Raw genomic sequence first — 15523 nt, 5'->3', positions numbered from 1 at the left:
GGTTGAACCGGGGAAAAAAAGCAGCGAGGAGCCGGCGAAGGAGGCAGCCGGGAGCGGAGGCTGGCGGGGGCCTCCCCCCCGGGCCGGCCTTTGGCTCTTTGCGCTCCGAGATTAGAGAGCCAAAGGCCTGGCCGCTCTCCGGGGAGACAGCGGGGACCTTTCATGCCTCTTTGAAGAGCCAAGATAGTGTCGGCCTTGGTGCAGCCCGGCCGGGAGACGCGGGGGAGCCGGCTATCTCCGCGTGCTATCACCCGGCCTCCCCCCGCCACCAGCCCCATTCCCACCTCCACCGGGCTCCCGGCCCTTCGCCATCGGCCGCTCTGATCTCTTCTTTTTTCTTTTTTTTTTTTTCTTTTTTTTTTTTTCCTTACCCTCTTTCCTCCCCTTTGCTATTCATTTCTGCGGGCCTCCTTATTTATTTATTTCTGCGCCTCGCTTATTTATTTATTTCTGGCGAAGAGGCGGCTAACAAGTAGCTGGAAGCACTGGCCAATATTTAACTAAGATGGCTGGCCATCAGGTCCCTTTTGTTTGCTTGCAAATTAATCATCCAGCGCACAGTCGGCGCCAGGGTAGATTTATCACACACAGGAGGGGGAATGAGGCGGCCGAAGGGAGACAAAGACTGTTCGCACCTTCCCGCTTTTGATCTTAGATTAGTGCAGCCTCCCTTCATAATACGAGTCTCCAGGGGGCTTCGTCGGGGAGGTCACTCGGAACTGGCGGAAGTTTGCACGCCATTAGCCAGACGCTGAAATTGGGAATCATAAGCGGCAAACATTTTTATTTTTATTTTATTATTTTTTTTCCTCCGAGGCCGACGCGCGGGTGGGTGCGGAGCAAGCGGCGCAAGGTGCGGGGCGGGTTGCGGAGGGCAGCGACGGCTCCGGCCACCACCGCGGCCCCGGGGGTGCGCACCGGGCCGGCGGGCGCGGGGCTCGGGGCTCGGCGGCGCTGGCAGCGGCTGCGCTTCTCCTGCCAGAGCCGGGGAGACCCTCCTGCTCCCCGCGACGGCCCGAAGGCCCGGCTGGGGAGAAGCGCGGCGATGTTCTCCGAGCCGCCCGGCCTTCGCTGTGGGCTCCGTTACGGGGAAGGTGTCGGGGTTGCTGCTGGAGGCAGGAGCCGGAGTCTCGGTTGGGAGCAAGGGGGGCTGGAGGGGCTCGGTCCCTTCGATGAGAGTTCGCCGAGCGCTGCGCGGCCAGCCAGGCTCCCGGTTTCTTGAAACACCTCAGTCCCACCCCCCCCCGCCCTTGTCTTTTCTTTTTTTTTTTTTCCTTTTTTTTTTTTTTTTTTTTTCTTCCCGTTTTCTTTGAATGCATTGCTCCCGCTTCCTTTCCTCCCTCCTCCTCTTTTCTCCATCCACCCCCACCCCCGGCCAAAGGGGAGATATTTTGGTGAATGCAAAGCGATCCTAGACGCTGGTTACTACAGGGACTTCACCAAGCTGGCGCCAAGCGCTCTTAGCCATGTGCGTCAAAAATGCAATGCTAGAAGAGCTAATCACTTTAGAGGTTCCGCTCCCATCTGCGCGCCGTCAGCGCCGAGCCCCCGCGGCCCCGCTCCGCCGCTCCCCTCCCAGAGGATTCTCTGCCCCTCGTTAAAGCAAGGAGGGGGGAGCCACCAGGGCCCCCCCAACCCCGGTTGTGGCGGGGGTGATTCGGTGCCGGGACATCCCGTCCGACCCACGCGTGCCCTGCGCGCCCCCTGCGCCACGGACACCCCTCTCCCCGACGCGCACACCCACGCCGCAAGCGCGCACCCACGGACACGCAGCAGCTTTCGGGTGGGGTGTGGAGAGGAAGGGGGGTCACAATCTGACACTCACAACCCCCATCTCTCTGCCCTGCGCTGTCACCCCCCCCCCCGGGAACATGTCTCCAAAAAAACCAAAAAAACTTCCCAGGCGCATCCTGGCCTGGAGCTTCCCTCTCCGTGGGGCCGAGCCGGGCGGGGACCCACGCGTGATGGTTTTCCCGCAGGGAAGCGGCTCCCAACGGGCCGGGGCCAGGAGGGGGCCGGGGCCGGGCCCCCCCCGTCGGGCCGGGCGCAGGGAAAGCCGCACTTCCCGTCTCCTCCCCGCACACCTCATGGAAGAGGAGGGGTGTGGGAGCGTAACCCTCTCGGCGCCGGTGGCAGCCGAGCCGCCGCACTCCTCCCCACCGCCAAGAAAAGGGAAAAAAATAATTAAAAAATAAAATAATAATAAATATTTTTTTAAAAAAATCATGGTTTTCTTTTTACCCTTCCCCCCCCCTCCCCGGAGCCTTTACCGGCAGCGGAGCCGGGGCTGAGCGGAGCCGGGCGGCCCCTGCCTGGCTGCAGCCGCCCACGACAACAACAGCGGGCTTTGGGGAGAGCAAAGTGCCCGAGCCCAGCCCCGGGGGGTGCTTCCCGTATCAAAAAAAGCAACTTTTTTCCAATTATTTATTTTGGGGGGTGGCACCGCTGAGCGGCGGCGGGGTGGCACGGGGGGGTTGCGGACACGTTCCCTTCAATCCAACCCCCCAAAAATCCTCTCTCCACGGGTGCTGGCAGAGCTGCGGTGGGGGCACCCGGGGCCGGACCCCCACCCCCCTTTCCCCAATGTGCCCCCCACCCCTCCTCGCCCTTTTCCTCCCGCTCGCCGCAGCGGTGGAAGCTCCTACCGGGGGGGGGCCGCCGAGCGGCGGTGCCCAGCTCGCCGGGGCCGGCCGAGGGGGTGGGGGGGGGGGGGGAGCGAGGCGGCCCCGAGCACCCCCCCTAGAGGCGGCTCCCGGCTCGCCTGCTCCCCTCCCCTCCGTGCTCATGTTGACATATTCACACGGCACGGAGTACTAGTGATGCTTTGCTGCAGCGTTACAGTTTCCGACACCTTCTTTTTATAACTCGGCTCTGTCCCCCTTCCACTCGACCTGTCAAAACCACGCCTATGGAGCCACACAATTGGTCCGAAAGCGTCAAAGAGCCAATCAAGGAGGCTCCAGCTCCCTTGTAACCCACAACACATCCATACAATCTGGTGCACGCAGAGCACAGACTCACAGGGAATTCTCAGAGCTGAGAGGCTCCTTCTCTCTCTCTCCCTCTCTCTCTCTCTCTCCCCCCCTTTCTCTTTCTCTCTTTCTCCCCCCCCTTCCCCCTTTCTCCTCCTTTCTCTCTCTTTCCCTCTCTCTTTCTCCCTCTCTCTTTTTGCTGGAGCGGAGACAAGAGTATAATTCTTCCCGATTTCCTTTTTTTTTTTTTTTTTTTTTAAAGAGAAAGGGAAAAAAAAAAAAGGAGGAGGAGGGTGAAAGAAAGAAGAGATCCTGATGGAAATCAGGGCACTCTGACCAGCTCCTGCTCGGAGAGGGGGGAAGGCGAGGCGGAAACGAGATTTTCCTCCAAGTTTTTGCTGCTGCCGCTGCCTGAAGGTTGCCGAGGAGCCGTCCTCGGTCGCCGAGGGGGGGTGGGTTTGTTTGCTTCTTTCTGCTCTCCCTCCCTTGCCAGCCTCTGCTCTGCAGCCTGACCGTACGGAGGAAAGGTGGAGGGGTGGGGGGGAGGGGGGGGGCACAGCCAGCCACCCAAAAAGAAAAGCCAGCTTGGAGCCGTCACCCTCCGCAACGAAAGAAGAGAGGGGGGACTGAGAGCACGAGAAAAAAGAAGAAGAAGAAAAAAAAGGATCTCGGCTTGTCCAGCCCTTCTGCGGCAACAGGAGCAGCCTGCGAGCCCGGTGGATTTTTTTTTTTTTCCCTTCTTCGGCGTTTCTTTTCGAGCGCAAGGACTTCCACTCAGGAAAAAAACAAAACAAAAACCAAAACAAAACAAAACAAAAAAACTGGCAGAGACAGAACAAAAAAAGAGCACGACTAATAATGAACAATCCTGTTAATCCGCTGTCCCGAGGGCTGGGGATGTGCCCCGGCTCGGGAAGTTGTAGGCTGTAGAAGTTCTGCCTCTCCCCCATGTACTGTGCTGTCTAGAGCTTGTTTCCCCCACCCTATTTTTTTTTATTTTTATTTTTTTGGTGCTTTATCGCTGTTATTGTTATTATCTTAATTTTTCTTCTTCATGATGTGCTGTTAGAACCCACTCCAGGACTACTCCAGCAGTAGGAAGACCGAGGAGTGGAGTGGATGAATATACCGATGAGAGATCCAGTAATCCCTGGGACAAGCATGGCTTATCATCCTTTTTTACCTCACCGGGCACCGGACTTTGCCATGAGCGCTGTGCTGGGACATCAGCCCCCCTTCTTCCCCGCTCTGGCTTTGCCTCCCAACGGGGCGGCCGCCCTCTCCCTGCCGGGGGCTCTGGCTAAACCCATCATGGATCAGTTAGTGGGGGCCGCAGAGACTGGGATCCCCTTTTCTTCCCTGGGCCACCAGGCAGCAGCCCATCTGAGGCCTTTAAAAACTCTGGAGCCAGAAGAAGAGGTGGAAGACGACCCCAAAGTGCATCTGGAGGCCAAAGAGCTTTGGGAACAATTCCATAAAAGAGGCACGGAGATGGTGATCACCAAATCGGGAAGGTAGGTCCGAGTCGGGGGGTTCGTGCTGCTTTTCTTTCCCTCTCCCCCACCCCTCGGTCTCTGCACCCTGGCAGCCTGCTCAAGAGCAAGGCTCTTTCTCCGGCGCTGCTTTTTGGAGCTCGGTTCCTCTGAAATTAGGAAAAGTTGTAGGCAGCTGAGGTGCTCAGCCTGTCTCTGGGCACCACCCTGCAGGGAAAGGCTGAACTGCTGAACCACACGACCCGTCCCCTCGGTCAGTGGGTGCGTGTGCAGGGGGCGAGGGGGGCTCTTCATGGTTCAGCAGCTTAATACTTTCTGGTAGCAGGAGGAAAATAATTTGGGGCTGGAAAAGGCGCCGGCCTGATCGCAGCCTAACTGCTTGGAGTTTTTCTTCCTGAAGACAGAGAGAGGGGAAATATAGCAAAAATTGTATCTATATATTTGCAGTGGCGTATCTCTGCGGGTGAGGTGGTAGCTGCAGGAGGGCTGAGATATTCAGTTTATCAGTTGCTTCGCTTGTGCCTCTGTCTCTGCAGCGATACAGGCATGCATTTGTGCTGACTAATTACATGTGGAAATGCACAAAAAGCTGACAAAAACAGCCGGCGCTCCCGCACGGGCTGCAGAGGGGCTGCTTCAGCTGCAGGGAAAGGTTTTGCAGCTCCTGCAGGAGCGTGCTGTGTGTCTCTGTATTTATATAACCTTCACGTGTGAATGAATGAACATACACGGCGCGTACACGCTCTGCATTTCTGCATTTTATAGGTTTACACGTCTGAAACCCCTCTCTATATTCGCTACTAATTGACATCTGTGCTCTTTTACAACTCTACCTATTGATGTGATGACACGTAGCGAGAAAACCCTTCGCACTCGGCTGTTTTTCTAACACGCACCCCTAGAAAGGTAGCAAACAATTCGCGTGTAATTTGCCAGAAGAATTACTCGAGGAAGCCACTCCTGAAAAGTCTTCCTAGGTCGCCCTTAGCAGCCCTGCAGGAGCTTCACCTCCTCGCAGTGCACCACTTGCAGGGTACAGGCTCAGGGAAAAAAAAATACACATCAGCAGGGGGAAAAAAAATCCCCCGGCCCATTTTACTGCCTTTCCTAAGTTTTCTCTGTTAATTGTGGTCAAAAGTTTTGCGCGAAAAGCCTCGGTGAGTGCTAGGTGCTCTTACATGTTGCAAAGTCATGTGTTTCCTTTTAAGTTGCGATTGCTGAATGCCAACCACTCGATATAATAAACAGCAAATTTGTGGTATCCTGTTGCAGTTTCGAGCTGGACTTAGGAGCAGAGGGGAGCGTGCTTTGCAGAGAGCCCTCTGCACAAATATCAGGCGCTGGGACCTTGCAGCCTTGCGGGAGCCACGGCAGCTCCCCCACCGTGGGGTTTTCTCCTCCTTTGTTGATTAAAAAAAAAAAAAAAAATCCCCTCTCCGCTCTTTATAGATGGAGCGGGTTATGGAAGCGAGGAGTATTTTTAATCGGAGCGTGTTCTCTTCCTATTTCTTTGTTCAGCAGGCAAAATAATAAGAATAATGAGAGATCTGAGAGACCCAAATTAGGCTTTGCTGTTTAGGAATGGAAGAGGGTAGGTGCCTGCTGACTTCCAGGGAATACGCCCCGCTCCCCTCCGCCTCTTATCCGAGGGACGATTTTTTCCTGGAACTTTTAAAGCGTTTGAAAAATCTTTTCGCTGGGGGCGGGGGGAAAACCTTCATGTTGTGTTAATGGGGGGGGAGTTTTCTGCTTCTGAGTGAGCTTTTGGTAGACGTGCTACCAAGCTCCAGGAGCTTACTTAAACGCTGTAATTATTTTATTTTTTTTCTTTTTTCGTCTTGTCTTTATCTTCCCTCTCCCCTTCTCTGCCCTTAGGAGAATGTTTCCTCCATTTAAAGTGAGATGCACTGGACTGGATAAAAAGGCCAAGTACATTTTATTGATGGATATTGTGGCGGCTGATGATTGTAGGTACAAATTCCATAATTCCCGGTGGATGGTAGCCGGCAAAGCTGACCCTGAAATGCCAAAGAGAATGTACATCCACCCGGACAGCCCGGCCACCGGAGAACAATGGATGTCCAAAGTCGTCACCTTTCACAAGCTGAAGCTCACTAACAATATCTCTGACAAGCACGGATTTGTGAGTGCCTTTTCCCCCTTCCTTAGCCCCCTCTCCCCTCCGCTGCCCGTGTCGCGGGGGCTTCCCGGGCCCTGTCCCCAGCCCTGTCCCCGCAGCGCAGCCGCCCGGCCCGGAGCTTTCCCAGGCGTTTGAACTCGGGCGGAATAAATGGGTGGAAAATGAGGAATAAATAGCCCTCTCCACGCTCGCGGCTGACGTGCGTGTGTCCGGTTTCTAATATTCCTTGATTTTTTTCTCTTGCCGAGGTCAGGATTAAACAATCGAGTTTATTCTGTAACCTTTCCAAAGCCCAATCCGTGCCATTCCGTATTAACTTGAGAGGTATATTTCCAGCGTAGTGCAACTCGATATTTCTCGGAGCTGTGTTGACTTTATAAATATATATATATATATAATATTTTTTTAATAAAGACGGTCACACTTTTTAGGCATAGGAAAACGATATGCATGTGTGTAGAAAGGGCTTAAAGGCCCAAGTACGCAAACATTTAAATATATATTAATCTGGATAATGTAAAGCAAGCCGGAGTGAAAATAAACAGGAACCAAAATCAGAGGTCAAGTTGCCCATTCATGTCTATCCACTCCTTTACATTTACTGGGTGTGCAGAGATAAAACGCTGCCCCTAAGAGTGAAATCAAACAAACGTGCTGATAAGTGCTCTGGCGATCCTTGCCGTTTCTTTCTGTTCCTGGGAAAGCCTCTGTCTCGGAGCCGGGGGTGCTGGTGGTGGCCGCGGTCGGGGGATCTCTAATGTGCTGAAGATTGCATTTGCTGCCTGTGATTTGATTAGACGATACATTTTTGCCTCTCGCAGAAGGCCTTAAGTGGATTGGGGCGAGCAATTAGACCTAGCCAAGGCTCTCGTGTTGTTGTTGCTATTGTAGCTGATGCTGCTTTTTTTTTTTTTTTTTTTTTTTTTCTTTCCCTATTACGATTATTTTATTTTATTTCATTTCACTTCACGTTGAAATCACGAGACATTTTGTCCGGAGCCCGGACGAGCTTCCCCCCTCCCCCGGCTCTCCGCTCGTAGGGAAATCACTGCAGGGCTTTCCCCAGTCCCCGTAGCGCTGCCGGGCGGCCGGTCTCCCCCCGCCGAGCTGGAGCTGTCAGTGCTTTTTGCTGGATGCTGGAGGCGGCTGCGTGGTGCCCGGAGAGATGCTCTCGGCGGGGAGGAGGCAGCGGAGGGGAGGCGAACAGGGGGAGAGGAGCGGAGGCTGGAGGGGAGGGGGGGAGAAAATCGAGGCGGGGGTGCTGCCCGCTCTGACTGTGTCGTTCCCCCCCTCCTCGCCCTCTGCTGCCCCGCTCCAGACCATCCTAAACTCCATGCACAAGTACCAGCCCCGGTTCCACATCGTCAGAGCGAACGATATCCTCAAGCTGCCCTACAGCACGTTCAGGACCTACGTTTTCCCGGAGACCGAATTCATCGCAGTGACCGCATACCAGAATGATAAGGTAAGGAGATTAAGAAAGGATTTGTTTTACGTGTTTTGGCTTTTAAGAGAGCTTTTACTCTGCAGTGTTCCCTTCAAAATCACGAAGCCCATCCCGCTCCTCTCCCCCCCTGCCTCGGTTCCCCCCAAGCCCCTGGGTGGGGGGGCCGGGGGCTCTGCTAACCTTTGCTCCAGCCGCCCCCGGGCAGGGCATGGAGCTGGGGGGGGTCGAGGGTCGGGGGGGGGGAGCAGGGGGGGCTTCTTTCGGGAAGAAAAGGGGGCAGGATGGGGTGGAGATCGCTGCTTTCAGTGTGGATTTAATCTAAGACGCATCAGAAAAAGAATCGGATCCGTGTGTCGAAAGACAGAGGGGGGAGAGCAGCGTGGCTGGAGATTTTGTAATTCTTCCTGGCCTTTGTGCTGTTTTAGCTCCTTTAACAGCAATTGGCAATAAGGCTGGAGCGCACGTCTGGTTCCTATTATTATTATATTATGATTTTTTTTTTGTATCCTGCAGTGTTTTATTATTTTTTGTGGTGCAGAAATATGCTCTGATCAGAGAGGGGTATCTCGCTTGAATTTAGCTGCAAGGTCTAAAAGAGCCAGTGTGAGAAAGTTTGCAGCGCTGCAGACGCTGCGTTCCCATTTCTGCGGGTTTATTGTCGCTCGCAACGAAGGTGGTATATTTGGGAGACTGGCAAATGGCGAATTTACGATAATTAAGTCAAGTGGAAGGAAGCGAAAGAGCCAAGAAGGGCCTTTTATTTTTCTGCCTATAAATTTGAACTTTGAGTGCGTGTGCGCCAAGGGCAGGGGCTCTGGATGCGCAGCGCCCGGCCGCGGCAGCCTCCTCCGCGGCTCAAAATCAGGGGTCGAGAGGGGGGGGCCGAGCCCTTGGCTCCCAAAATCTTGGGACTACAAGGCTCGGGCTGCTTTGCCCTGCGGCCGCGGCCGGCCGTTGGCGAGGAAACGGAAAGCAAAACGCGCGCCCAGGGAGTTAGACTTTGCTTTGGGATTACCGGCGGGGCTACGCGCCCCGCTCTGGCCTCGCGGCCGGCCAGAAGGCAGCGTGTTTGTCCCATTGCCATGAAATCGGGCCGAAAGCCGGGACCGCCCTGCCGCTTTCCAGCCGTGCTTTCTCCCCGCTGCCTCCTGCCCACGCCGAGGGGGGGGGATCGGGGAGGTCCCGAGGGAGCTGCGCCGCCCGGGGACCCAGCGCAGGGCTCAGCCAGCCCGCGGGGGTCCCGCTGCCCCTCTCCAGTCTGGGGTCACGGTGCTTCGGGCATCCCCGGCCCCACCGCATCCTTTCAGTGGGGAGAGCCCCCCTCCGTCTCCCTGTGATCCCCCGCCCTTCCCTCCTCCGGCCGCGGGGGCAGGGAGAAGCGGCCGTTCCCAGCCCCAGTCCGAATCCCGAGGAAAACCCCGAGCCCACTCCAAAAAACGCAGCCACTCTCCCCTCCCTCCCACCCCCCAAATCAAGTCGCTCCTGGCACCCCCAGCGCCCCAACACACACACAGGCGCGGGGCATAATGCGATTATATAAAGTATTTTATTATAGCAAGGGGGTGGGCATGATTCCTTTGCGGTTTAATTATGGCATTTAAAGAGTTTAAGCGCGGGCATAACTCGCATGGATCGCATTGCACGGCTAAATTCATTCCGATGCGGTGGCAGCAACACGGGGCTCTTTCATTGCCACCACCGCCGGGGTCACCGGCCAGCCCCCGAGCCGGCTGGGGAAAACGCCGGAATCCACCCCAAAACCAGCCCCCGCTGCCCCCTGCCCCATGCCCGGGGGTGCTGCTCCTGTTTGCGCTGCGGGATCCGGGGAGAAGGGGTTGGGTCGCTCGTTGTTCTACGAAATCTCCTTATTTCTGCCCCAACAACCCTCCGCTTTTTTTTTTTCTTTCTTTATTTTTTCTCCCTCCCTGTAGATCACTCAATTAAAAATTGACAACAACCCCTTTGCCAAAGGTTTTCGGGACACCGGGAATGGAAGGAGGGAAAAAAGGTGAGTCTGGAGAGATTATATATGGGCACCTCGTTTGCTTTTCGTGTGCAAAGCTCCGAACATGACCAGAGGTCAAAATCACCTCGCGTTTCCTCCAAACCACACTTCCCCCCGCCAAAATTAATAAGGATCTCGTCGTTAATAACACAAAACTGATTGCATGTGAATTCTTGCGTGCTTCCCACGTTTACTTTTTACGTCGCACGGGATGGCTGGCGAAAGCCATGTCGGCAGATTAGGGGAAAGACGGCGAATAACCCCCAAAAAGAAGTTCCTCTTTTAGGCAGATATTTTACACCAGCACAATTTCTATCCAGGACAGGGAAACGGGGCAAAGTGAGGGCAGAGCTGATCGCTGCTTGAGTCTCCCCATGCATTTTCCCGGGGACTGCTGAAAAGTGTGGACAAGAAGCACATAAATAAACTGTTTTGACAGGGGTGTCCCGCGAATATGGAAGTAATTAATGATAGAGAATTTTTTATTTTTCAAAAAGCCACGGGACAGTTTCTGTCAAGGTAGACGGATGGACAGCACTAGTTTTAATGCGGCTCGAAAATTTTATTTTTTTTAATATTGGATAAAATAGAGAAAGGGATATTACTTTTCTTTGATGGGGACTAAGTCTTCGTTTTGTTTAGTTAGAGGAGACACGATATTTTAGCCATTTGCACTTGGTTTTAGATAATGAATAAATGGGTCAGTTCCTTTTTATTTATTTATTTTTTGAAAGGAAAAAAAAAAAGAAAAGGGAAATGTGATGTAAAACAAGAGGCCTTTCTCTGTGCCCAGGACTGAACCCAGCACGCACACACACACACACACACGCCAGCTCCTCTTGTCCGTCAGCGTGAAAATAAAGCCAAGGCTGGAGCCACAGGACGGAAACGATTTCTAATTTCTCTCTAAATATAAATAGATTTTACTCCGGGTTAATTGTTGGTGAAAAGATTACATAAAGTGCCTAGCAAAATAACCGCTTCCTCGCCATCTTAGCGACCATTAGGACCGCTCATAGCTCTGCAACATCCTCGCATTTAAAAGCTGATCCCCAGGGAACGGTGCCCTGGCTCCCCGAGCCCCCCCATCTCCCCCCTTTTTCTTGAACAACTGCCCTCGGCCCGGCCCGCTGCTAACAGCTCCCGGGCGGCCTCCTCCTGGAGGCACCGAGCCGGGCGCCGGCCTCCGCGGTGGAGGCCCCCGGGGATGGTTTGGAGACCCCCGGGGATGGATTTGGAGGCGCCGGGAGGGGTGTGTGTGGGGGGGCGGCCGGGCGTAGCCCCCGCCGCTCGCCCAGCAGCTCCGTGTGGCCGGCAGGAAGCAGCTGACCCTGCAGTCCATGCGGGTCTACGACGAGCGGCAGAAGAAGGAAAACGCCACCTCGGACGAGTCGTCCAACGAGCAGACGGCCTTCAAGTGCTTCGCGCAGTCCTCCTGCCCCGCCGTGCCCGCCGTCGGTACCTCCAGCCTCAAAGGTGAGAGCGGCCTCCGAGAGCAGCCAGCCAGCCTGCCTCCCTGCCTCCTGGCCTGCCTGCTCGCTCCTGGCTGCTCGCAGGGCTCTCTTCTCCCACCCTTTTATCTCTTTTCCCACTTCTTTATCTCTTCTCCTACTCCTTTTTCTCTTTTCTGTATCCTTTTTCTCTTCTCCCACTCCCTTCTCCAACTTCTCTCTCTTTTCTCTTTTCTCCACTCTTTTCCCTTTTCTCCACTCCTCTCCCTCTTCTCCTTTTTTCTTTTTTCTTTTTTTTTTCTTCCTTTCCTTCTCTCTTTCCCTCATCCCCTCTTTCCTTATCTCCCCTCACACTTCCTTTCCTTCCCTCTCTCTCTCCCTCTCTCCCTGTCCCCCCTGCCCCTTCCCTCTCCCCCCGGCCCCTCTCCTCCTCTCGTCCCCCCCCTCCGCGGCTCAGAAAGGAGCCAGCTCCGAGTCAAGGGAGCAAAGACAGACCACGGGGCAAAAGTTCAGAACTGGAGTCACTCCATTAATATTCCTCTCCGATTCTGTTATTAGAGGAAGGATCTTTCCCCTGGATACGGTCCCGAACTTTGTTATAGAAAAGTCCCCCCTCGCTTTCTCTCCGTACGGGGTTGGAAGCTGTCTGCAGCTCTTTCACATGTATTAATCCATCCAGGGACGGGGGGGGGGAGGTGGGGGGGGGGGGGGGAAGCGCAGAGGGAGGAGGAAACAACCTCTTTTTGTTGTTGCTTTACTCGTTTGTTTAAAGTCCTGCCGAGCCGAGGGGAGGGGAGCTGGGAGGGGACCCGAAAAGCAAACCAGAGCTTCGCACCTGGGGCGCTGAAATTAGGAGATGAAGTGCAGAGGAATCCAGCGAAGCCGTGCACGCTTCGGGGAGGAGGAGGAGGAGGAGAAAGGGGGGGTCCGCAGCGAGATGGAGGCCTGGGGGTGGGGGGGGGATTTCAAACTTCGAAGCCCGTCGAAAGGGCTGAAAAGTCTGGAAAAGGGCACAAAATCCCGACGGAGTCCAGGCCCCCGGGGGGGGGAGCGGAGCCGCTGGGGGGGGCTCGCCTGGACGGTGGGAGCCGGGGAATGGGCCGGTGGTTATTCACTAAAAACCAGCTATTTTGGGCTGAATTTCGGGCTGGCCAGGAGGTGTCTGTGCCCCCCTCTCCCGGCCCCGGGGCTGGGGGGGGCAGGTTAGGGACGTGCTGCTCCGGATCCCAGCCCTTTTGTGTTGCAGATCTGTGCCCCAGCGAGGGAGACAGCGATGCGGACAGCAAAGACGACCCCTTGCTGGAAGCGAGCGAGTCGGGCAAAATCAGCACGACCACGGCCCCCACCCCAGCGCCCGCCAGCTCCGCCGCGGCCGCGGGGGGAGACGACCCCCGGGAGAAGGGGGGCAGCCCCCCTAAAAGCCACTTCTTCCCCAGCGACTCTGCGGCGAGCCGGAGCCGAGAGAGGACGGAGAAAGCCCCCCCTGACTCTCGCCACAGCCCGGCCACCATCTCGTCCAGCACCCGGGGGGGGCTGAGCGGCGAGGAGCTGAAAAGCCCCCTTCGGGACGGCCCTAAAGGAGACGAGCCCCGGCTGCTGGGCAAAGAGCCCTTCGCCCCCCTGACGGTGCAAACCGACAGCACGGCTCACCTGAGCCAGGGACATTTGCAAAACCTCGGCTTCCCCCCCGGCCTGGCCGGCCAGCAGTTCTTCAACCCTCTGGGGAACGGGCACCCGCTGCTGCTGCACCCGGGGCAGTTCGCCATGGGGGGGGGCTTTCTCCGGCATGGCCGCGGGCATGGGTCCCCTGCTCGCCACCGTCTCGGGGGCTTCTGCCGGCGTTTCGGGGCTGGACAACACGGTGATGGCCACGGCAGCGGCTCAAGGACTTTCGGGAGCATCTGCTCTGCCCTTCCACCTGCAGCAGCACGTCCTGGCCTCGCAGGTACGCCCCGACGGGGCTGCTCCTGAGCAGGGGGCAAAGAGGAGCAGGGTGCAAAAAAGCAGGGCTTTTTTTTTTTTTTTTTGGGGGGGGTGGGGTAGGAGGGCTGGGAAAGTTTTGTGGTGTGTATGGGGGGTTTGGCTCAGGTATTTAAGTCCCCCCTGTCAGGTCTTGGTGGCTTCCCCGGGGCAGTCCCGGTGTGGAGCAGAGCCGTCGGGGGGATGCCCAGCCCCCGGGCTGCCCTGTGGGGCTGGGGGGGACAAGGAGGAGTGTGGGGGGGCTTTACCTGCAGCTTAGCCTGGGGGGCAGCTGGTGTCAGTGCTCCTTTGTGTATGTGCGTTCGAGGGGGGGGAGGAGGGGGCGCACACTGCTAACACTTTTCTCCCCTCTCACTTTTCTCCTTTCTCTCCCCCTTCCTCCCACCCCCATCACCCCCCCGCAGGGCCTGGCCATGTCTCCCTTCGGCAGCCTCTTCCCCTACCCCTACACCTACATGGCCGCGGCGGCGGCAGCCTCCAGCGCAGCCTCCAGCTCTGTGCACCGGCACCCCTTCCTCAACGCCGTGCGGCCCCGGCTGCGCTACAGCCCCTACCCGCTGCCCGTGCCCCTGCCCGACGGCAGCAGCCTCCTCACCACCGCCCTGCCCGGCCTCGCCTCCGCCTCCGGGGAGGCCAAAGCGGCCGGCTTGGCCTCCAGCCCCGGCGCCGGGCCTCTGGACTCCGCCTCGGACCTCACCAGCCGCTCGTCCACCCTCTCGTCCGGCTCCGTCTCCCTCTCCCCCAAGCTGGGGGCCGACAAGGAGGCTGCCACCAGCGAACTGCAAAACATCCAGCGCCTGGTCAGCGGCCTCGACCCCAAGCAGGACAGATCCCGCAGCGGCTCCCCGTAGCCGCCAGCTCATTTCAAATCACTCTCGCAGTGCACTTTGTTCGACAGAAACCACAGCCTCCGTCCCGCGAAATCTTTTTAACCCCCCCCCCTTTTTTTTTTTTATTATTATTTTATTTTTTTTTTTATTAATATAAAATCCCCCGGCGTTGCGTGCGCGTTTATCGGCAAAAAAAAAAAAAAAAAAAAAAAAAGGTATCCGGGGGGGAGAGGTGGGAGGGCTGGGATGAGGCAGCGCTGGGCTGGAGGCTGCCAGCATCGAGGCTGGCCGGGCCAGGTCTCCGGCAAGGCTGGGGGGGGCCTCCCGCCAGCCTTTTCTTCACTGTGTAAAAAAAAGAAAGAAAAAAAAAGTACCGACACCTAAAAACGAAATAAAGAGAAAAAAAAAAACACCAAACAAACTTATGAATAAAAATTAAATAAGAGAAGTGATTTTTTTTTTCCGAAAAAAAAAAAACCTGTACAAGTAACTCGCATATCGGTTCAACAGTTGTTTCCTGGACGGGTTGTGAACGATAACCCTCTTCGTCTATATTAAGGGAAGCTGTGTGTTTAAAATATTATTGTGATGTCTGAGAGCCAGCTGATGGCTTTTTTTGCATGTTCCATAGTAGTCTGCTTTTCTGGGGGGGGGTATTTTTTTATTTCGGTGGGGTTTTGTTGTTTATTTCTAATGCTCGTTTCAAATCCCAGGGAAAAATAATAATAATAATAATAAAAACAAAAATAAGACCCTCTTCCCTCTACCTTAAACGTCCTCCCTGTAGCAACAACAATAAGAAGTGTAGTTGGAAAGAAAAAAAAAGTGAATTTATTTTATCTAAAAACCTCTGTAGCTTGACTGTAGGTTTATCACAGCTTTCCCTCTTTAATTGTATATGCAATAACAAGGTTTAAACATACTGAGAAGAAGAAAAAAGCGGACACTATTATTAAAACAAAGTATTTATGTAATTATTTGATAACTCTTGTAAATACGTGGAATATGAATACTCGAAATTAAACTTTAATTTATTGACATTGTACATATCTCTGTAAATATGACTGCAGCTGTCTTTTTTTTTTTTCTTCTTCTGTTTTTATTTGTAGTCGTTTTCATTTCAAGTTCGTAATTCCTTTAAGCATCTACCCCGACCCACACAGAACAACCGAGAGGAGAAATGCCTCCATTCGGAGTGCTCACTT

The 15523-nt window shown here is 55.1% G+C and overlaps 1 protein-coding gene across 1 annotated transcript; it reads left to right on the top strand.

Annotated features, from left to right (window-relative positions):
- Nucleotides 1-3558: 3558 nt before the first annotated feature.
- On the top strand, nucleotides 3559-14459 carry TBX3 (T-box transcription factor 3). The gene is given in 8 exon segments (XM_084297494.1): nucleotides 3559-4486; nucleotides 6341-6608; nucleotides 7924-8070; nucleotides 9984-10060; nucleotides 11376-11533; nucleotides 12755-13275; nucleotides 13277-13453; nucleotides 13893-14459. Coding segments are annotated over 8 exon segments (2190 nt in total). The 5' UTR covers nucleotides 3559-4091; the 3' UTR covers nucleotides 14340-14459.
- Nucleotides 14460-15523: the final 1064 nt, after the last annotated feature.

Source organism: Netta rufina, assembly GCF_964035555.1.
Source record: "Netta rufina genome assembly, chromosome: 17".
Taxonomy (NCBI): Eukaryota; Metazoa; Chordata; class Aves; order Anseriformes; family Anatidae; genus Netta; species Netta rufina.
Note: the sequence above shows the minus strand (reverse complement) of the source record. Positions and strands in the feature narration are given on the sequence as shown.